General features: G+C 35.7%; 1 protein-coding gene across 3 annotated transcripts; it reads left to right on the top strand.

The window, feature by feature from the left end:
- The first annotated feature begins 142 nt into the window (after positions 1-142).
- LOC106129468 (cyclin-T-like) lies at positions 143-22,761 on the top strand. Of its 3 annotated transcripts, XM_060952698.1 has the most exons (10): positions 143-291; positions 5,117-5,234; positions 6,030-6,137; positions 6,447-6,555; positions 8,314-8,450; positions 8,675-8,831; positions 9,221-9,328; positions 10,433-10,622; positions 11,500-12,649; positions 17,918-22,761. In XM_060952698.1, the coding sequence occupies exons 1-10, from the start codon at positions 143-145 to the stop codon at positions 17,954-17,956; spliced, it is 2,265 nt and encodes a 754-aa protein (XP_060808681.1). In that variant the 3' UTR covers positions 17,957-22,761. The 3 variants fall into 3 exon arrangements, with proteins under 3 accessions (XP_060808681.1, XP_060808680.1, XP_060808682.1); XM_060952697.1 differs by lacking the exon at positions 17,918-22,761 and having other exon boundaries at positions 11,500-17,911; XM_060952699.1 differs by lacking the exons at positions 143-291; positions 5,117-5,234; positions 6,030-6,137; positions 6,447-6,555; positions 17,918-22,761 and adding an exon at positions 6,562-7,440 and having other exon boundaries at positions 11,500-17,911.
- The last annotated feature ends 573 nt before the right edge of the window (positions 22,762-23,334 follow it).

Raw genomic sequence — 23,334 nt, forward strand, 5'->3', positions numbered from 1 at the left:
TTATCGTCTCTCAAATGTTAAAGTGGACTATATCCTGTCGCTGCTGTTATAGCGCTGTCCCTTTCCCACTCACGCACGTAGACGGAGCTCTGCTTTCCGTCGTGCTTCCCCGCGCGCAGGCAGTCATTGCAACATCCGTTCAATGGCTGGAGGACAAGAGAAATGGTATTTTACCAAAGAGCAGCTGGTAAATTCTCCAAGCAAGAAATGCGGTTTAGATGCAGATAAGGAACTAGCATATAGGCAACAGGCCGCAAACCTAATCCAGGATATGGGCCAGCGGCTACAAGTGTATCCTTTTTAATCAATGGTTATTTCAAGTGCAATGTTTTTGTCGAGTCATGTGTTCAAAACGCATATTTCTATCAGTAAAAGTGTGTTTTTATCTGTGAAACGTATGCTGAAATGTGTGGATATGTGTCTGAAACGTATAAAACAGTGTCGTGATAGTGTTCGTCTTGGAGACAGATGACGAAACATGAACGGGACAACGGCGTCACAGAATGCACTTTCGATTGGATAACAGGGTTTTCCCGCTCGATTTGTGAGTAATAATATAATTTATATACGAGAATAAGTATAAATAAACGCAATATTGATTGTTTTGGATGGTTTAACGTGTTAGTTTAGGTTATAGTCGGCATGATGGCGTGGTTTTTTAGGTCAGTGCTCTCCGACAGCTGAAAGACGCCTGCGCGTGACGTAGGGTCGCGCCGTGGTGATCGACCTGCTAAAATTACCACTTTCCACCGCCTTTTGCGTATTTTGCCTGAGATATTAGTATTATCACCTCACGTTTATAAGTTCCTAGTACTGTCTATACTAACAATGCTTATCTATGCACGTGCTTGCATATGTTTACAAATTGGTCGGACGTCAATATACAAAAAAATATATATGCACTATCTATAGGTAACAAAACATTGCTCATATATCCATAAGTAATAATATTTAGAAAAGACTCTTATTTTACTTACTGAAAAATTTTAATATAAAATTTTAATTGAGCACTATTTATGAAACAAGAAAAATCTATCCCTGCATAAAGTTATCCAAAGAGTATCAATAGTTTTTTTTTTGCAAGGGACATAGCCTCTCATAAATAGCTTTCTTTTATTTGACTGGCACCAACCTTTTTAATGAATAGTAAAGCAGGGTGAGCCATTGTTAAATGCACTTTTGGGCATTTCCTATTATGTAGCAGGTAAAAATGTACCTGCACTTTGCATCCTAGCTAAAAAAAACTGCAATATTTGCATTTGTTTAAAAGTTTACAATTTTTCTTCTAAACAGGCTAGCAACCTATCACTATTTGAATCTAAATTAGGTACATCGAAAAATCATAAAAAAAATGACCATTCAGTCTTGTAAGATTGTTGGCTCTGTCTACCTCATGTTGGATAAAGACATTATTTTATGTATTTTACAAGTAAGCAATCTCTTCTTACCTAACAATTGCTAAGCCAAATATATCCTTCAGATATTATGAAAAAAAAAATGTTATAAAAAATGTTTTTTGAACTAAAAATTATACCAGGGTGTGCAGAATTTGTTGACAGACTAAAAGAATAATTTTCGGAATACTAGTTTTAAATGAAATAATGTGCCATGGTGTGCAGGATTGATTGTCTTAGCGCCTGATCGAAAAGCCAAGAAAAAAGTGCAATTCATTATAATACCATTATAATTTTATTCATGGCAAAATTGTGAGAAAGTTGGGCACATTGCCATACTTTCTCTTTTTCTCCATATTATTTACTGTCGTAGGAATGACAATCGAGTATGTAGTACTTGGCCAATTCAATATAAATACACTTATATTTTCTGTGCCGTGTGGTTCCCGGCACCAATATAAAAAAAAAATAGGAACGCTCAATCACTTCCCTACGGATGTTGTAAAAGGCGACTAAGGGATACACTTATAAGCTTGGGATTCTTCTTATAGGTGATGGGCTAGCATCCTATCACTATTTTAATGAATTTGGCATGTCAATCTTTCAAGACTGCTGGCTTAGTCTACACAGCAAGGGATATAGATGTTATAATATGAACATATTTTTTTTTGAGGTTCCAATTGCTGAATAGTGGCCATATGGGTAAGATGGAGCCTTGACCATCAAAAAGTCTTAAAGACCACATTCAGTTGCATGTCTTTACAATGGAACTGAGATTAAAATAGTGACAGGTGCTAGCCTTTCCCTTGTCTGGCTTTTACAGTGTGCATCGGTAGACAAGCAGCTGACACACACTGTTTTTCCTTCACTACCAGGCCAACATAAAACCTATATTTACTAGATTCAGAAAATTCCTGACTTGTCTCATTAGAATCCACTTACTGGTCAAGGACAGACTGAAAATTAGGTACGAAATAGGCATTGAACTTGTAAAATAGTAACACAGTTTACATTGTTTGAATGACCTACTTGAAATGAAATGGTGTTATGCCCTAGATTCTCTGTTTGCCAGCTGTGTTACTGTGACTTACATTTTGAAAGGCTTCTTTATTTTTTGCTAAATTGTGTATAGCATAAAAAGAAGGTAACTGGCATAGTTCAAAGCAATTCAGTTATCTTCTTACTACTTTGTCAGAAGATTAATATTTACATATAATGGAACAGTAAAAATAGCTGAACTTGGCCATTCAGTCTTCAAGACTGTAAGCTCTGTCTACCCCGCAAGGGATATAGACGTGACCATATGTATGTATGTAAAAATAGCCCATCCCTTGTGGAGCATACTTAGCCAACAGTCAGTTTTACTATATGGCTAATGATGAAATTGAGATTCAAATAGTGAAAAAGAATCCCAAGTTTATAAACCTTTTCTTTAGTTACCGTAGGACATAAATAGTGGCAGAACATCCGAATGGGAACAAGTTAAGATGAAACAAGAGAGATAGTATTGTTTGTCTCTTTCTGTCCATATTTATTTTTCGTGAAATAAGTTTTAAAAGTGACATTGGTTGTAGATACTTATGCTTTTTTTCTGCGGGGTTGTAGTATCTTTTGGTAAAAATTTTATTGCAAATTGTTTTATCTGTCTTTAGATAGGTAGATCAAAATAGTTTGTCATATTGACATTAACTCATCAGGGTCATTGTACTGATAAGATAATACATGTAGTTATGATAAAAAAAACTAGTAAAAAGGTCAGATTAGGGAGACAACTCATAAATATGTATGATTTTTGTAGTTCCACTATTAATTTCTGGATCAAAAATTTTTTGGATGTGATTTTTTCCTCTCGATCATCGAAGTAGGTACCTATGAAAAACTATTGCTGTCCCTTTTCACTTTATAATAAAAAGCGAAACAGCACGGAGCTAGAGTCCAGTTTTTCTGTCCACTTATTAATAAGTCTACAGAGTCTTCAGTTGTAAGACCATTCGCATGTAGGTAGATAGGTGTATCATCTTCGCTATGTCAAGCCATGATCGGTTTTTGACCTTTGTTTTTGCGCTCAGTCCAATCTACAGACTTTAAGACCATTGGCACGCATATTATCTTTCGTGACTTCCAAGATTTTACTAACTGAAATTAATTCTTTTTTACCTACAGCCTGCCCTTTGAATATCCATAATTCCATTACCATTACCCCATACCCTTGGGAATAGCCAGAAAAAAACTTGTTTTATTTGATATCAATGAAATATTTTATAAAAAAATCGGTCCAGCAATTTGTGGGTAGATATTATTATGGTTTTACCCAAATATTTACCGCCAACGAACTATTTTAACGCGTGAATAATGCTCAAATGTGGAACTAAACAAATGTGAAATGGCGATAACGGAATCAAAACACGCCAAAAAATTCTCGGCAGCATGATTCATACGACCGATTTACTGATGATTTTGTCATCATACCATTTTCCTTTGTTATTGATCGTAGCTAGGTAAACCATACGTTTACTGATATTGTCATTTATGTAATTAAGTTGTTGATGACTCATAAAATGAGTACTCACACACACCAAAGGTATATTACAAATTTGCTTATGCAACTAAACACGAAGATAACTAGAATAATCATAAAAAATAAAACAATAGCACGAGGCGGCTCATGTAGCCGCCATGACCAGAGCATTTTGAGCCAATTTTAATTTCAGTTCACCTATTGAAGTAATTTTTGATGTTATTTAAGTAATACCATGTTCCTTATTTTTGAAATAAATGGATTTCATACATATATTATAGGCACGTCTATATCCCATGCGGGGTAGAGAGAGATGCCTGTTCAAGAGAGTCTTGAAAAGGCTTAAGGTCACATTCAGAAGTACTGATATCATCACTTGTACCCGATATAACACAAAACCATCCAAAACAAATCAAACTATTTATAAGTACGTGTGCACATGTGTGACATCGTTGGTATTTGTCTTATACATTGTTCAAATTGTTATAACTAATATTCGATTCAAGGTTTAACGTAAAGTATTTTTAGCTTTATACATTTCAGTAACGAGAGCGTTAAAGAGTACGATCTGTGTGAAATTGAGTGACTGGATAAGAAACAGCGTGATAAGGGAATGTTGTGATGTCAAAGAAGACGTAGGAATAGAAAAGATATGTTAAGATGGTTTGGTCATGTGGAGAGGATGAATGAAAGCAGATTGACTAAACAAATATATAAATAGAATATGGAGGGATAAGTCGGAGTGGGAAGGCCTAGACAGAAGTACCTTGATCAAATTAAGGATGTCCTGGCAAAAGGTCAGGTCTAGCGTATCCGAAACCGCCGAGCTTGCATGACGAGAGTTATGATGTATGTGGATAAAGCGAAAGAAGCATGCAGAGATCGTGGCAAGTGGAAAGATGTCATATGCCACGCCTACCCCTCCCGAGAAAAAGGCGCGATATTATTTATCTGTGTATGTATGTACATATTTTGTTTTTTAATGTTGACTTTCCCAAAACAGTCTTACCTAGTGGGGAAGTCATAAATAGGTATATATATAAAGCGTTTAAGTGTAAAGTGGTCACTAATCTTTATTTGTACTAAAAGGACATAATTTGACTTAAGATTGTGGTGTAAATATTTTTTTATTAACTTGTTTTTGTTTTTTTTAGTTTTATTTTTTACATTCTTGCCAGTATTTCCTTAACCAGCCCCCTTACAGATCACAATTATGTATCAACACGGCGATAGTGTACATGCACAGGTTTTATGCGTTCCACTCGTTCACACAGTTCCACAGAAATGCCATAGCCGCCGCTTCGCTATTCCTCGCCGCGAAGGTGAGTTTTAACTTACTTATACATATATGTATGTATATATATATATATATATTAATCCCTTACGGGTTAGACAGATCTAACAGTCTTGAAAAGACCGAAAGGCCACGTTCAGCTGTATGATGCAATTGAGATTCAAATAGTGACAGGTTGCTTGCCCATCGCCGCCTTTTACGACATTCAAGGGTAAAATATAGAGTGGTTCTATTCAATGCCGGGAACCACACATTTTCATTCTTTCCAAAACTGTTGGAAAGAACTGTCAACCCCGAAAGAGATACATGTGACTATGTCTGTATTAAATAAGCTAGTAAGTTACTGCGTAAAATAAAAAAAAACTCATGTTTTCCGATACCATGGGAATTTTGGGAAATCCTACACCACATTAAGAATCTACATATTAAATTTCAAGTCTCTATAATCAGTGGAACCGTAACGCTGAAGAACGCAACAAATGGAGGCGTATCGCTGGGGCTGCATTATCCAAAGAAGACGTATCATCATTAAACCACGACCACTCTGTCAAGAGTGAACGACTGAGGAGAGAGATAATCAGTGGAAATTTCGGGAAGAGAGGACTCTTTAGTGCGCCACACAACCACCTAATAATCTGGGGATGGAGCCAAAGAAGTATGCTGGGATCGTTGCCAGTGTAAAGATTTATTTGGTAGACTTAGAGGACTCCCGCGACTCCTTGTACCATGAATTTATAGTATATAGTATAGTATAAATAAATGTCGAAACGAGATAAATTCCAGTTAATTGTATTTTTTTAATACATATTTCCTTATGTTTTAGGTGGAGGAACAGCCCAGGAAATTAGAATATGTAATAAAAGTAGCACACGTATGTCTCCACAGAGGTGAGAGTGTGAACGCCCTGCAGCCGGAACAGTATACTGAACAGGTATTTATATATATGCCAGACCATATATAGATATGTAAACCTTCGTCGGAAAATCCTCCGTCCACAGCTTTCAGAGATTAACGTGTAGAATTGACATTCAAATAATGACAGGTTGGTAGCCCATGGCCTAAAAGAAGAATACCAAGTTTATAAGCCTTTCCCTTAGTAGCCTTTTACGACATCCATGAGAAAGAGATGGAGTGATCGTTTATATCGCACACTTACTTTGCAATCTCCATAATACATTGCTCACTTACTTTAGTTGTTATACTTGTTATTTTATAAACTAACCAAGTATTTGCATTACAGGCGCAGGACCTGGTATTCAACGAGAACGTACTACTACAAACGCTAGGTTTCGATGTCGCGATCGACCACCCACACACGCACGTCGTACGCACATGTCACCTTGTCAAAGGTGAGACATGCGTTATATGCGTCTCGTGATACCGGAACCTAGTACCCGATACCAGCGAAAATGTCTTACGGATATGTGGTGCTGGTATTAAAATACCGAGTGCGCAAGGATACGAACGGCGTGTTCTCGATTTGAATTCGGCGGGTATTTGGGTGATCTGTGGTTTTGTTGGTGAGCTAGCGGCATTTTCGGCCAGTGTTACTCGATTTTTTTTAACGTCTGTCTCAGTAGTACTGTTTTTGGCATAATAGGTATATTGCCTAGTATAAAAAAAAAACTACTCCAATGATTTAAATTACAAATTTTCTCTAGTTGCTTCTAGAATATTACCTCTGTCTTATCTATATCCGTCTAGATTGCTTACTTTACAAAGAAATCGTCAAAATCTGCCCTGATAAAATGTGATTATTTTGATTATTCACTCGTATATCAGTTTTTAGTACCGCTATTAAATACTAAATTTTTGCGTCAGATTCCTTAATACAAAAACTTGTATTCAATCATTCTATAAAATGATATGGCCGTCTGTCCGTACATATTTGTTGTATCTATGCAAAAGACATCTGGAGCAGAGTGCCTCCCGCCAAAACGAGTCAAGCGAAGCGCAAGGGCAGTACCTACTTTTTCTCGAAAAGTTCCGTCGTTTTTCCAACTCTCATAAAATAATGAGTCTCTAAATTCTAATATTATAAAGTTTTTCTCTAAACAACTTTGTTAAACTCTAAACTGTCGAACAAAAAAAACTAATGCTTAGATTGAGAAAATAAAATGCCGCTAGATATTTTTTTTAATTTTGTAAAGACCATAGACACCACAAAGCCGAAAAGAACACACCCGTTTAAAAAAAGAAGCTCAGGCAATGTATGCATGACTTTCCCCATAAAGGTATGTGAATAATATTATATTTTTTGTATGTGTGTCATGTCTTCACAATCACATATCATTTTTGACAAATATAATATTTAGTTTAATTTATTAATTTTCCTATTAACAAATGAGTACAAACAGAGCCAACTTTTGTTATATATTTGCCTTTGGCGGCAAAATTTGTAACCAAATCCCTGTAATGCCTGTCTTATAGTTCAGATTCATATGTCATATGAGACAATTTGTATCAAGTTTCCGAATTTCGCGGTGCTACCGCCATATTGAGCTGTTGTAAGCACGATAAGGCCTATCCAATATTGCGCCCGTTAGTCTCGAGCCCTAATATTAAACCTTGCTGCTAGCACATAGAGTTCATATCGCCTAAATCCATAGGGCGTGAGTGTTATTTAAGGGGAAGATATCTTTGGGACACCTGGACTTAAATGACAGAGCCAATGCTATCGCCAGAAATTTGAGACAAAATTTAGATTTAATTTGCACCCATTGTCACGTACCATTTTGCACTTAATTCAACATCTGCCTGTTCTGTTCACGTCTTGAGCTTTTTTTAATATTTTGTTTAAGCTGTTATTTGTTTGTGTTGTATAAAAAGTAACTTGCCCGACTGTAAAGAAAGGTGTCATATGCCTTTATTTTAATAGTCCCAATACTGTGAACATCTTTATATCTATATTCCCAATCCAGTAAATTTTACATCATCCCCCGTAGCATGGCACTGAAGTTTTATCTGAATTTATTGTAGTATGTTTTATCTTTCCTACACTTGGCTCAATTTGGTGCCGTGATCTCGAATCAAGTATCGTTTTGCCTGAACATTAGCTATTTCTGTCTTCGTATGTATATGTAGATGATGGTATATTTTGTCAACAGCACCGAAAGACCTGGCGCAGACCTCGTATTTCATGGCCTCCAACAGTCTCCACCTCACCACCATGTGTCTGCAATACCGCCCGACGGTGGTCGCGTGTTTCTGTATACACTTGGCGTCCAAATGGAGTAATTGGGCGGTAAGAGACTCTGAAGTTTTCCGGTAATGATTTATATAAGTTTTTTTATATTCATTGAGAAAAATACAAATGCTGAATTTAGTTTTAGGGGCTAGTTAACTGTAGCACAAGTCTCTTAGGAGTCCTATTACAGAATATAGTACACAACATATACAAGTTTAGTGTCAGTTTTATTTATGTACAATAACTTAAACAAAGACTAATTTATTTGTTTTTTTTTTTAGATACCACAATCGCATGAGGGCCGCCACTGGTTCTCATATGTGGACAGGACTGTGACCAGCGACCTATTGGAGAAACTCACCGCCGAGTTTCTGCTGATCTTTGAGAAATGTCCGTCTCGGCTCAAGAGGAAGATGATGTCCATGTCCAACACTCCCAGTGAGTATATCTTTCTCTCTTGCTCGTCTATAGCGTTATATGTCTCTCGTAAGTTGATAAGGATAACTCTTAGAATTGGCATGCTATAAGACTGATATCGACCTTCACCAATGAAGATGATATAACTCTAAGTGAGTATATCCTTCTCTTATTCTTTTCTACACCCTTCTCCCTCTCTCTCGCTCTCGCCCCCTCTCTCTCTCGTAAGTGGACAAGTTCTTACTGATATTCTGACCACCGACGCTCAGTTACCACCGACGCTCAGTTACCACCGACGCTCAGTTGCCACTGACGCTCAATTGCCACCGACACTCAGTTGCCACCGACGCTCAGTCTGATTAATGATATGCATTGATCAATGTTATATTGACCTTAAGTTCCAATCGCAGGCGGTTCCCCGCACTCGCACGCGCCGCACCCGGGTTCCTCGGGCGGCGCGGACAAGAAGCACCCGCAGCCGATCAGCGAGGAGTTTGACAAGTCAGCCTTCGATAAGGGTGAGTTATATATTGTTATCCACAATAATAAAAAAAAAAAATTTGTAACGAATAAATTAAAAAACTACTAGAAGAAATTTGACAGAGTATAAAGAATTTGAAGGCCTCTGTGTCGCAGCGGTAGCGCGCGCCGGGTTCGAATCCCGTCCAGGGCGTGATGAGAAACGTACCTGTTCTAATTAAATTTTTTTTTTTAATATATACAGGACAAATTACACGGATTGAGTTAGCCTCGAAATAAGTTCGAGACTTGTGTTACGAGATACTAACTCAACGATACTATATTTTATAATAAATACTTAGATAGATAAACATCCAAGACCCAGACCAATCAGAGAAAGTTCGTTTCTCATCATGCCTCCTTCCTTTCGCATCATTCTCATCATGAGACCTCCGGTGTCACAGACAAGCGTATTACCGCTGCGCCACAGAGGCCGTCTAATTGGCCTAAGCTTTTGATTTTTATCTGTGTAAGTATTATAAAATATAGTGTCGTTGAGTTAGTATCTCAAGTCAAGTCAAGTCTTGCACTTTTTGTCCCTAATATACATCCCTAATATTTATTTATTTAATAAACCTTCGGGAGTAACTATGCTACTTTTTTTTGGGAACTTCTCACGGGGCCGAAGCCCAGCGTAAATACTAGTCTTGATGGGTTGAATAAGCATATATACAAGGAGAATGTGGATGGGAACTGAAAGGTGTTGACTCTGCCTACACCTCTGGGAATGACGCATAATTTTATGTATGTAGACGGATGGAAGGCCAAGACGAATCTACCTTGTTCAAAATGTGGACATCGTTCAGAGTACTACTCCTTTGTCTTTATTATATTAGTATAGATAAAAATTATATAAAAATTTCCCATAGATGTCGTAAGAGGCGACTAAGGGATAGGCTTATAAACTTGGGATTCTTCTTTTAGGCGATGGGCTAGCAATTTGTCACTACATAAATCTCAATTCTATCATCAAACCAAACAGCTGAACGCGACCTATCAGTCTTTTCAAAACTGTTAGCTCTGTCTGCCCCGCAAGGGATATGTATGTATGTGAAAATCATATGCCATATACTGTATGGTATAATCATATAATTTCCTCACAGAATACGAACGCGAGCGACGTCGCCAGCCAGCGCCGGGCGGCTACGTTCCGGCTACAGCGCCACAGCCCACTAGCCAGCCGCAACCACAGAAGATAGACTACAACCTTTACAGGGAGAAGAGGGAGAGGGAAGAGCGGGAGAGGAGAGAAGAGAGGGAGAGGGAGAGGCAGAGACAGATGCAGCAGCAGAGGTGAGTTAACTGTAGATATTTGAGCAGTGAAATAGTTAAGTTTGAATCTTTTTTCAAGATAGGTAAGGTTAAAAATATAGTTTTTACTGGTATGAAAGGTATTCCCTATTTTCTTTTTTTATATACACGCGAATATGTAATAATTTAGACTACATAGTATTACAAAGTACAAAGTCGCTATTTTAGTCTGTCTGTCTGTATGCTATCTTTAAAATTACGCATCGGAGTTTGATGCGGTTTTTTGTAACAGGTAGAGTGATTCAAGAGGAAGGTTTTTATGTATAATAACATTTATAATTTTGCACCCGTGCGAAGCCGGGGCGGGTCGCTAGTGATTTTATAAACGTGATATTTCTAAAAGATTTATTCAGTAGATAAGCTGTGAAGAGGTAACAAACAAACGAGCAAATAAACTTTCGCATTTGTAATATTAGATGGGATCCTATAAATACTTGATGTCTTATGATGATGACCAAATTAAAACTTAAACAAGTGGGTTTGACGTCCGATTTATCGATGAAGTTCAAATTTGAAATCTATACTATTATTCATACAATCATGGTAATATCCCTTGCAGTATAGCAGGGTATCAGACTGTCTTGAAAAGAATGATATGCCAATTTAAGCTGTTTGGCTTAATGATAGAATTGAGATTCAAATAGTGTTAGGTTGCAAGCCCATCACCCTAAAGAAGAATCCCAAGTATATATGCCTGTTCCTTAGTCGTCTTTTACGCCACCCATGGGTCCTATTCCTTTTTTTCTGTTGGTGCCGGGAACTACAGGATTATACTATAATGACAATTTTAGAGTTCGATGGTCGACCAAGTTCATACTTAAACAGGTATTAATATTAACAGCACCTGTGTTTGTTCCAGAGCGGGGCAGCCCCCGCGCGGCGCGCCGCCCCCCGCGCGGCCCGCGGCGCCCGCGCACAAGCCGGCGCCGTGGCCGCACGCCAAGCCGCACCACAAGCCGCACGAGCCCCGCCCGCGCCCGCCGCCCGCCGAGCCGCCGCGCACGCGCCCGCCCTCGCTGTTCTCGCCCGAGAGCGCCGTCACGCCGCTGGCCGCCGCCGCCGCCCCGCGGAGGCCCCACCCGCCGCCGCCGCGCCCCAGGGAGGCCCCCGCCCGGCCGCCGCACCCACCGCACGCCCAGCCCCAGGCCGAGAGACCGCCCAGTCCCAGGAAGAGACCGGACCCCAATCTCGCGATCAGAGAAATGCAACCGCCCGCCATCCTCTCGCCCTTCGCCTCCCCGCAAAGCAGTAGGGAGGCTCAGAACAAACAGGATCATCACACCCAGAAAGCCAGGAGCCGGTTGCCGTCCGCCTCCGAGCCGGAACTGGTGCCGGTCGTGAAGAAAATCGAGGAAACGCCCGGCTACGAGAACGTTTTGAGAGATTCCCAGAGAGGGTCGGTCAGGGCGAAACAGCCGGAGCGAGTCAAAGCCGACGTTGCGACGGATTCGAGACAAGAACCGAGAGCTCTGAACGGCATCGAAACGGATCCCACTTTAGTTTCTAATCTACTTAAAGAGAGTTTAGCAAAACCGGCCCCTATTACTGTGGCGACGGAAAGGAAATCGCCGCAAGTGGAAATCAAGAAGGAACCGGAAGTTCCTCCACCGCCGCCGCCCGCGGAGGCGCCGGCGGCCCAACCCACAGAGTCCGAGCACAAACACAAAAAGGAGAAGAAGAAGAAGGAGAAACACAAACACAAAGACCGCGACAAGTCGAAAGAGGAGCGGAAGAAACACAAGAAGGACAAGAAACGCGACTCCCCACCGCCGGCCGCTCCGGAAACGGAAGCGCATATGAAACTAACAGTTCAAACGGACGCACCGTCCGGCTTGAAGATAAAAATACCCAAAGATCGATTGGCGGTGCCGCCGCCTCCCCCGCAGACCGGACTAAAGATTAAGATATCCAAAGAAGTGCTGGAGACGTCCAAGCAGAAGCGGAGCCACCCGTCGTCGGCGCCGGGCCCCCCGCCGAAGCTGGCGCGCCACAACGGAGCCCCCCACAAGGTAACCTGGCGGCCGCCGCCCCCCCTGCCGTATTACATGGTGCAGCCGCCGCCCGTCTTCTTCGGAGTCGTGGACGGCTACTTCTACCCGCCCATGTACCCGCCGCCGCAGCCCCCGCTGCCCGACGTGCCCCCGCCGCCGGTGCCGCCACCGCCGCCCGAGTAACATGACGTGTAAAAACAAAAAATTAAAAAAAAAACCGTTAAATTTGAGGTGGTTTACAAACGATAAAATGTGGGTAGTCGGGTGTACAATTAAACTTGAATTACCTGATAAAATCCGTATTATAATAAAAAAAAAAGAAGTCAACATTGAAGTTGTCTAAAATGGTAAAATGGGGGCGGGTCGAATGTCCAATTAAATCATATACTAGATAAAAGGCATTAAAATTGAGGTGTAAACCATCACCAAAAACGCTAAAATTATACTAGTTTTTGATAAAAAATAACTTGAATTTATAATATGATACATTGGTGAGCTTATATAGCAATCAAAAAATAATATTCAAAGTTTAAAATTTGATACAATACAGTAAAATTAAAAACAAAATAAACTTTGATAAAAATTTCAGAGTCCAATGAAAGTAAATCGATTAATATTTAAATAAAAAATAACACTTAAATTTAAAAAAATATATTTAAATGAGCATGAAAATACTCCAAAAAGATTACAGCGAAGAACGGTGAATACAAATCAAAAATATTAATTAAAATACCTACGATTTTTCTAAATCACTTTCTTCTATACAAACTTCTGATTGAAGTATACTTTAAATATAAAAAAACATTCTTGGTTTTGTCCCTATTAATCTTACTACAAATAGTCGATCCTATATTTACAATTTTTTGATAAAGAATCGTATATCGAGGGTGGCGAAAATATATATTACTTGAAATTTTACAGTTTCCTATATACAGTATATTTTCATGAAAATAGCAAAGTATTTCTTATCACAGATAAATAAAAACTTATTAATCACGAAATATAAAACATCACACAAATTTTAAATAGTAATCACAAATTTGTACATTAGTATATTTAAATATATTTTGTCGTTTGCATTTATTGGACTTCTTTCATATTTAAATTAATATATTAAAAGAAATAATGGTCAACCATAAAAGTTTTAATTTGCTGGCCAAGTAAAATCTATTTAAATATATATTTATTAAACTTCCATGTTATTCATCGAAAAATCTTATAAACTCAATTAATGCTTAAAAACAAAAGTTATGTCTTTTTTAAAGCTATAATGTGATTATTTAAAAAGTATACATTAATGCCAATTTATATATAAGAATATATTTTATACGCTCTCTCTTTTATATTAAACTCGTATTTACTGTAGCGTTTTTGATGTACATGTATTTAAATATACGGCCGTATACAATATATTACGGATATATTCTATTTATACACACGTTATTTAAGTGTATATATGTATAAACAAGTTTCAGACTCGTTTAGGCCTACACAGCCATTATTATTATATATATTGCAATATATAAATAATATATATCGTAGTTGTTTAGATACAAATATATATCTATGTAGACATAAATACATTATGTGGCTAATCACATAGTACCGATATACCTACAAAGTGCGCTCAGAATTAGTACAAATATTTCATCATAATGCGATATATCTAATTAAAATTTTGCAAAATTGTAACAATTTTTTTTCTTTTCCGACGGCATTAAAATAAGAAAGAAATACAATTCTACATATTACTATAAAGGTTGTATATAGATTTCTAAATTTCAAACATATTTTTAAAATATTTGTACTAATTTTGTACGGACCTTTATTATCATAAACATTACCATTTAAGCTTTAATTCGTGAAATATGCTACCTATTAAAACGATATATAAATACATTAAATAGATATATAAAAAAAGTTACGAATTTTTACATATACATATATATTGCGTATAGGTGTAAGGCTTGCTCAAAATGTAACAAGATATAATACAGGGTTTGTAGGAAATCGTTCCTTTTGAGAGCTTCTAAAAGTTCAAAGATAACTTTGTTAAGATATTTTATTGGATTTTACACAAATATTTTTTATAAATATTTAAAAAATCATGTATCATCCTCTACTGCCGCGAGTTATGTTTTTGCTTAGCTTTCCAATAAGCATAATTAATATAATTTTTTTTTTGAAGATATAAGAATAGGTATGTTGTTAAATTTGTATATTTTGTAAATATAAAAAAGAATATTTTTATTAAACAGTGGTGCCATTTATGTTACCATTTAAAAAAATATATAAAAAAAAGTTAAGTCTAATAATTGTTGTTTTGATATAGTTGCTTAAATTGTACTTAAATATTTTATTTTTCTACAGTTAATTTTAGAAAGTACATTGTTTTAGATATAATTACATATTTCTCAGTATAGTTAGATATTTGTCCTTCGACATTTATTATTAAAAATCATTAAATATTTCTATTTAACAAGAAGTAATTCGAAAAGATCTCGGATATTTTTTTGTTTTTTTTTTCTAATATTATATTTTTTACTATTTAAAAATCATGACGTAAAAACTTCGTATATATATGCTATACTCTATAAAAAAGTCTGTCTTTTAAAAAGTAATTGAATATATTGTACAAACGACCCAATATCAAGATTACACATTTAACAATTAGTTAAACACTTTTATAGTATAATTCTTTGGCCTTTTGATCTCAAGTTAATTTAACGTCATTTATGTCTCTCTTTATTTTGACGTAGCTTAGTTTGTTCCATTTTCTAAATTTATATTTTCCTTCAATGAGTATAAAAGTTATACTTACTAGATAACTCAGTTTTCTATAATATAATATCAGATTCTTTCGTCATTTGTAATATATTTTTCGGGTAAAACATTGTGTAAGATGTTTTACGCGTAATGTTATATTTAAGTAACCATATTTATGTAGTTATAGAAACATATTTTTATGTACGAGATTATATAGTACCTAGGTAAAGAATTTCCTGATTTGTATATATTTTACGTTATAATATACTTTTTTAAGAACATTGAGTTTAAAATTTAAATTTATAAAATATATTTAAAACGAGTTTCACATTTTAAGTTTTGATTTAATTGTATTTTGAAATTTATTTCAATTATTTTTGTAATTTATTGACTCATTGTAAGGCGATTTCAGAACAATATGTAGAAAGATTTGGTGGTCATTTGCGTCAGCGACTCAGCGACAATACTAATATATAATTCAAAAATGTTACACACTTTAAAATAAAATACATACATAAGTTTAAATAATTCGAATTGATTTAAATGAATGGAAAAAAACTGTTTCGTTTCACTATTTTATTAACTAATGACTTTATAAGAAAAATCAACTCATAATAAAAAAAAAACTATTGATTTCTTTTAGGTTTTTAATGTTGCTAGAATATAACTCTTGTTTCTTTTTTATATTTTTCTCTTTTTATTATATAAGAATTCCAAACTAAAAAAAAATAAATATATAAAGCTCCAAAAATGTGCATACATAAACATCGGTTGTGCTTTTTCATTTTCAGTTTTTCGTTATTTTTATATGCGGTGCTCATAAACAAAAAAAAAGTATAAAATTGGAAACAAAGATGATAAATAAATCCTTTAAAAATAATGATTTAAGAGCACGACATATACAAATAATATAAAACTTGTTCAGATAGTCCACTATGAAAAATGTACATATGTTTAATTTTTTTTAATAAATGCCCATTTGCAAAAATGTTATGAGTTTCTATTGTTCTCATTCAAAATTTTATCCTTTTATTATTACAAGTTTTTCAATTAAATAAATAGCGTTTCGTGAGAGTGGTTTAACGTTACCTATATTTTTTCAAATGGGCATAATTTAGGGCATGTTAATTGATGCTTTACAAAAATATTATTTTTTTACACTGTTTTTTTTTTTATATTGCACTGTTTTATACCCACTTGTTTATTTGGCTGTTGAATTTTAAGTTTGCTGAGTGGTGTCTTCCTTTAATGTCTTAAAAAAGTTTTGAACTTTTGACATTTTCTTTTTTTTTCTGTAAACTTGAAATGTAACAGCTAAATGTTAGCTTGTGCGCAGCTGTGTATATCGTGACCTGTGGGGCTCAAAACTATTCCAAATTCGAGATAACAATCTAATTCCACATATTTGGAATGGGTTAAGAATGCACTACATCATAGCTGGGTCTTTGCTTTATTAAAAAAAAACCCCTGGTGGCGGGTGGGATGTGCTTCGCAGATCGGAATTCGAATTTTCAATTTGATTTCGATCTGTCAGCGTGGGTATTCGAAATTCAAATTCTTTGAGCGACTCTGCATAGATACATATCCGATAGGTTTTTTGGATAAATTTAAACACTGGCCATTTTTTCAACTTTATTTTTAGAAGAACATTTCTTAGTTCAATCGGTAACTCTTGCAATTAAAATATTAGGCTTACATATTTACAAAAGTTGTCCGAACTATAATTCTGGATATATACAACAACATCAGAATATTAACGTATTTTTTTTAAACTATAATGCTCTCTGCACGCCCTGATATTTGAAGATTTTTTTTTTATCTAATGAGATGGCGGGACCAATGAATAAATCGTGATAAAAATTAAATTATGAGAAATTAAAAAAAAAAAACAAGCAGTGAGTGACTTGCGTTAGTTTCAAAGAACCTAAAATACGGTGTCTTCCCTTATTTTATAACATAGTAATCGAGGGTGAATTAACCTCGATTACATATATCAATTTCTCGTGCGTATTGGCATCGGAGATTAGTTTGGTTTCCAACTGATTACTACATGATATGCCTATATTAGCTAGCTTGACGTGACTCTATCTATGTATGTAATTCTTGATAACAAATGCTAGCGACGTGCCATTTCAAAATCAGTTTATCTTCCTTTAAGTTAATTAAGAGTGATCTATCTCATTACAATCTTGGATTTCGACTTAACGTGTTACCCATCTCACTTTCTCATAATCCGCGGTTAACACAAACGGAAAGAGAGGGAAGACATTATCTTGTTTCGTCAATAAGTTGGTAGTTATAAAAATCACAGTCAACAGCGTATCAACCCGAATTCACTGGAAATTCGACTCTATTACCGCGTCATTGAGTTCCATGCCAGACAATGTTGACATGCGGTTGATTTTGAGCAGTACAATCTATCGGATATGGATCTATGAAGCGCTAGTAAGGCGTGTAACCCCGCAGCCCTATAGGAACGACGACACACGGCTTTGCGCTCAACGCTCGTCTCGTTTGCAGGTCGAGCCACCAATGGGGAACGGGCATGCGTTCAAATGATGACGTCACTGGGTCAGCCTGTGTCGGCGTTCCTCAGCGACAACTAACGGACCTCACTAGTGTAGTGTAACGGTTTTTTTTTTTTCTTTATTTGAATGTACCCTATTTTCCTTTCTTTTTCTTCTTTTTTTTAATGTTTTTTTTTATCCCCGCCTCGGACGCACATCGACTGGTTTTTTGAAAGGTTTGGTTTGGGTATGAGTGAATTTTTGGATTTTTGATGATATTTCACTATATTTTCATCAAATTTGTCTCTGTTTTTCGTTTGTATGGGGATTTCAGTGCTGGTTAAAGTTGCTTGTATTAAAATATTGCACAGCCAATATTTGAACTTTAAAAATAATATATATTTGTTTTTGGTTGTGACATTAGCAAAAATTCAAGTTTTCAAACAAAGTTGACTTAATATATCGTATGATCCCACCTCTGAATTGTGATTATGACATAACCGACAATACTGTGATTAGTAATTAGCAATGTTATCATTTCATAGGACAGGTTCGGTGGTAAGAGACAAAACATTTTGTGGGCTTATGGTTCAAAGAAAACTCGGAATTTGTTTGCATAAAATATTTTGATAAAAAAAGTCCTCTGCGATTGTCACTGTCAAGAAAATGTTTTTCTTTTTTTTTAATTTAGTAATTCAAATGTTTTTTGCAATAATTCCGATGCTTACCTACCTTTTTTATTCAAATTCTACACTTTTGTTAAATTTCACAATCACAATACTGTTTCTACATTATACCAGTCGATGTGCAGTTCGAAACGTCTAAAACGCGGACGGTTTTGGCTCCTCGTATTAAATGTGATTAGAATTAGAAAAAAATTGTACCAATTGTAAATATGCATCGCGTTTTCATACGATTAGTATGTTTATAGCTTTTGGACCTAATCACGATTATAATAAGGTTAATTTTCGGTGGAAATATATGTATATTATTGTTGAAAATCTTCGCCATTGATAAAACGAAATTATGAGGCATCCTCTTTTGCCGGCGGCTTCGCTCGCGTTGTCATTTATCGTTTACTACGGAATATGAAATGTAACTAGATTTATAACCGGAATATATGCTAAAGCAGGATGTATTGCAAAAAAAATTGTAGATAGTGAGACTGATTTCTATTATATTTGTGACTTGCATTCATAGTGTCTTTCGAATAATCAATCTTATGACACATGCAGTTAAGCTTAAATTTAAATGCCTCGCAAGCGGAATTATGCTAAAAAAATAACATGCGTTCGTTTTAAGAACGGTACGAAACACAAATTAAGTACAATTATTTTTGATTCTGAGCACAAAAAAAGCAGGTCGGTAACAACGCAGTTTGAGAGCGAGACCTGCTTCGGGCACCGAATTGTTATACAAGAATCTTTTCGAATTATGACTCATTCATTCATTCAAATCATTCATTCATTCAAGAACGAAATCGTCACGTCAATTTGAAACGCGGGCCGGCGCACGAAAAACTCCGCCGCCGCTCCGCAGTGTGACGACTTTGAAGTGTTTCCTGTATTACAAGTTAGTGCGGGCCCGTTTTTAAACTGCTCTAGCGTAGTAGCCGACCTGCTTTACTTTAGTGATGCATACTGAAAACCTTTAATATGAAAATATATTCTACCAACCATGTAAAACACATATCAAGAACCACAAAGCTGCTGAGAGTCGAACCTAAGATCAGCGTGATATCTGCGCCAACGCGGCTTCCAAAAGCAAAGTTGTGAAGTACCACTAAATTGTGTTTCGAATAATTGTACTCAAAGTGTGAGTTGTACAATTTGTAACAAAAAGGGTGTATCTATATTTTTAAGAGGTTACTTATCAGTGCGAACTACTTTGTCCATGGTATATAGGGCGAAATAAAAAAGAAATAAAGTCTCTGTCTATCCAGTGAAAATTAATAATTTTTTATTGGCATTATTTATGTGGACAAAAACCTAAGTTGTGTTAGCCTCAAATAAAGAGACTTGTCAAACTCAATGATACTATGTTTTATAAAAAAGATCAGAAAAAAAAATTTTTATTATCCGACCGAGGATCGGTTCATACCGCTATCATTATGGATATATCCCTATTTGTTATATCCTTTTATTAATCTAATGATAATAATATGTATAATTAAAAAGCAATAAAACGTATTCCTCAATATATGTAAATATAAGCTTTCGAGACTGAATTTAAGTACTGAGCATGTGATTACTAAAACATTGAGAGAAAATAGATTAAATTTAGTTCCTCGATACACTTAGATATTAGGGAATGTAAAACTGTTGGTCCACGTGTATTTTTTGTACATCGATAAAGTTGAAAATTTCTTATTATATAGTACATATATATATATTTATTATATACATAGTTGTATATTTAGCGTTATGAGCCAAAATCGTTCGAAATTGAGAGGGGAGGTGCGGGGGGGGGTAATGGACGCTATCATTACCACGGGTACACTTCAATGATTCTGAATAAAGATTAACCAAATTATTTTTAGGGCACATGCGCCCCTCGCTTCGGGCCGTATGCATAGTTGTCTCTGTAGTGTTAAGAAAAAGGATAGTTTGATTTTTATGCTATTGCCTATAAAAAAAAATTAAAATATGGCATAGAAAAAAAAAAATTTTTTTTTTGCCCTTAAAATAGTAAAATTTTGTGGGTCCTATGTTATAAACGTATGATATTTATTAGTAATATATTTATTGTAATTACGTATCGTGTAAACGTTTCAGCTTCTCTCGTGTTTAACCAATCGATATATTACTGTCAAATATTATATAGAACCACGTGACCAACCTGAAATCGGCGCAACACAGTATAAAAAAATTGTATAATAGTAAAAAAAAAATTGTAAAACGTACGTGTCGCGTCCGATTTTTTTGGTGTTATGCTGTATAAATAGCGGTGAGATTTGAATGTGTAATTATTAATTTTTTTTTTTATAAACGGGGCTGGCGTAGGTCAAGGTATGTTTTAATCTCTAGCCGGTCCGTGTATCTCTTTTAATGTGACAGGCCCTTTGATACAATAACAATGGCTGATCATTAATACACGCTTTTACGGTCGTCAAGAAATGGAGAGCGGTGATTGGTAGATTTAGTGGCGAATAGTCGTAAATCTTTGATTGCGCGATTTTTGACTGATATCGTCGCGTGATTGGTTGTTATGAATTGTGGGGTAGAGATGTCACCACACTTCCTTACGGTGTAAAACATTTTATTATCATTTAAATTAGGATTATTAGGTTTTTTTTTATGGAATGACACCACCGGACAGCCTTTGCAGACGAACACCGCAAATAAAAGCTTTGTCGTATCGTTTCAGGGACCTGTCACATTAGTTGTCGCTGGTTTTTCATATATTAGTTTCAATATAAACCAGTAGTCACTTTAGTCCGACTAAACAATATATAAACAAGCACATAGTTCGTGTAATAGCAACTATTTTTATACTCCTACTGTACTATGTGTGAAATCTGATATACCTATATATTTTTAGTCGACTAAACCGCTCGTAAGAGTAAGATATTTTTTACTATAACATATTGTTGTTCTAGATTTATTTATATGACAAATAGGAATAAAATAATGAAATGAATGAAGACTTGTGATTGATAAGAACAAATGATAAATTAAAAAAATGAGGTTGTGCTTTTTTTGATTTGAACAGATAAAAATTCAGTCGAAAAGCACACTTGCTTTAAAAAAAATAGTTTTCTCCGAATGGGATAGTTAGCTCTTTCCGTCGCATACACGGAATAATTTAAATATAGAAAGAAAAAAAATGGGACGGAAATATCTTTCGTCACGTAATAAGTAATTTAATTTTAAATAGCCAGTAAGTTTTTGTTATAGAAAACAAATCCTGTTAATTTCTGTTTAGGGTTAATTAAAAAAAACAATAGGTCAATTTGATGCATTGTTGCCGCAATAATAATTTCACATTTGCCCAACTTTTTTGACGTTGCACTTTTCAGCCAATCACAATCAATATAATTTTCTGTTTGCTGATTGGTTATGTACTTCAAAGTGAACGAGAATGTTGAAATCTTCGATGACGTCATTAGCATAGTTCTTTTGTTATTTAAAACAATAAAATATTGCATTACTTTACCGCACCTTACCTCGTTTTTTCAAAGCATTTTTTAGTTTGAATATCTCTTAATCGTCCTGTATGTTTATAACCTATTATACTAATGCTGTAAGAAATATCGGCCACGTTTCTTAATGAAAACATATGTGATATATATTAAAAAAATAATTAAAAATTCGACTCTGTACGAAACAGTTGTATCAAAAACATTGTTGTATATAAATATGTATAATGTTACGAACTGAACTCTTTCATTTCATAATCATACGACCGCATATTCATTAATTTGAATGTACCATTTATAATTTCGCGCGGAATGTTCAAAAGGTAGTCTTGAGAGTTCACGGCAAGCCAGCGAAGTGACATCTACCCTGTAATTTTCTATCTGTAGAGCTAGTTTTTCAAAATAGGCCATTATAATATACTTATATTTATTATAAAAAGAAAAATATGTTTGTCAATGGCGACTTTTCCGCTACTACATTACTTTTGGTTTTGGTTTTTGGCCGCATTGCGACTTACCTGCTGTAAAAATAACCCTTAGTATAATTGTGTATAAAAGATTACACGCAGTTCATGTTATTAAAAGTGATTTTCATAGTTATTCGATTAATGGATATGTTGGTCACGGTGCGTATAGTACTTGTTTTTTTAAATTGTTATGACATGTTGAAATATCAGTAATTCGCAATGTCAGTCAATAAAACGCAAAAATAATGAGAATTTTCTTTTTATTTTTCTCCTGAAATTTGAAAGCACTGCCCGTTGAGTTGATTGCTGACTGATGCTCTTACGGTGATGGAAAACATCTTTAGGAAAACCTGCACATTGTAACTGTGAACCATGATCCAAGCTGGGTAAGGTTCCCCTGAAATGGTCGGACGGGATTTCTCGTAAAAATCTTATAAAATCTAGACGGACCCTGAGTTCACTACTGATAGGTGAAGACTAACTGGGTCTTCTGTTTATCTCTTTTCTAAAGGAGAGCCCTGATGAAATATGCCTATCGGGAATTACACATTGATTGATATCAAAGTACATATAACCACGTGGCCCCTCCAACCGCCCCGCTAGGGTGGGTAAAGTGGGACGCCTTATTCCAGCCAGAGGTATGTAATAAAAAAAAGTATATCATTTGTTTGTTTCGTACGGAAAAGAATCAAGCCTCGTTCACCATTCACCATATACCACATGACAAGAATATTGTGAAAGGATTACTAAGGACTGACTGGGCTCACGAGGTAACCGTCATATTATGGGATGTATATTCTACGATCATGCGATAGTAGTATCCGC

The sequence above is a fragment of the Amyelois transitella genome, chromosome 29 (genome assembly GCF_032362555.1).
Source record: "Amyelois transitella isolate CPQ chromosome 29, ilAmyTran1.1, whole genome shotgun sequence".
NCBI lineage: Eukaryota > Metazoa > Arthropoda > Insecta > Lepidoptera > Pyralidae > Amyelois > Amyelois transitella.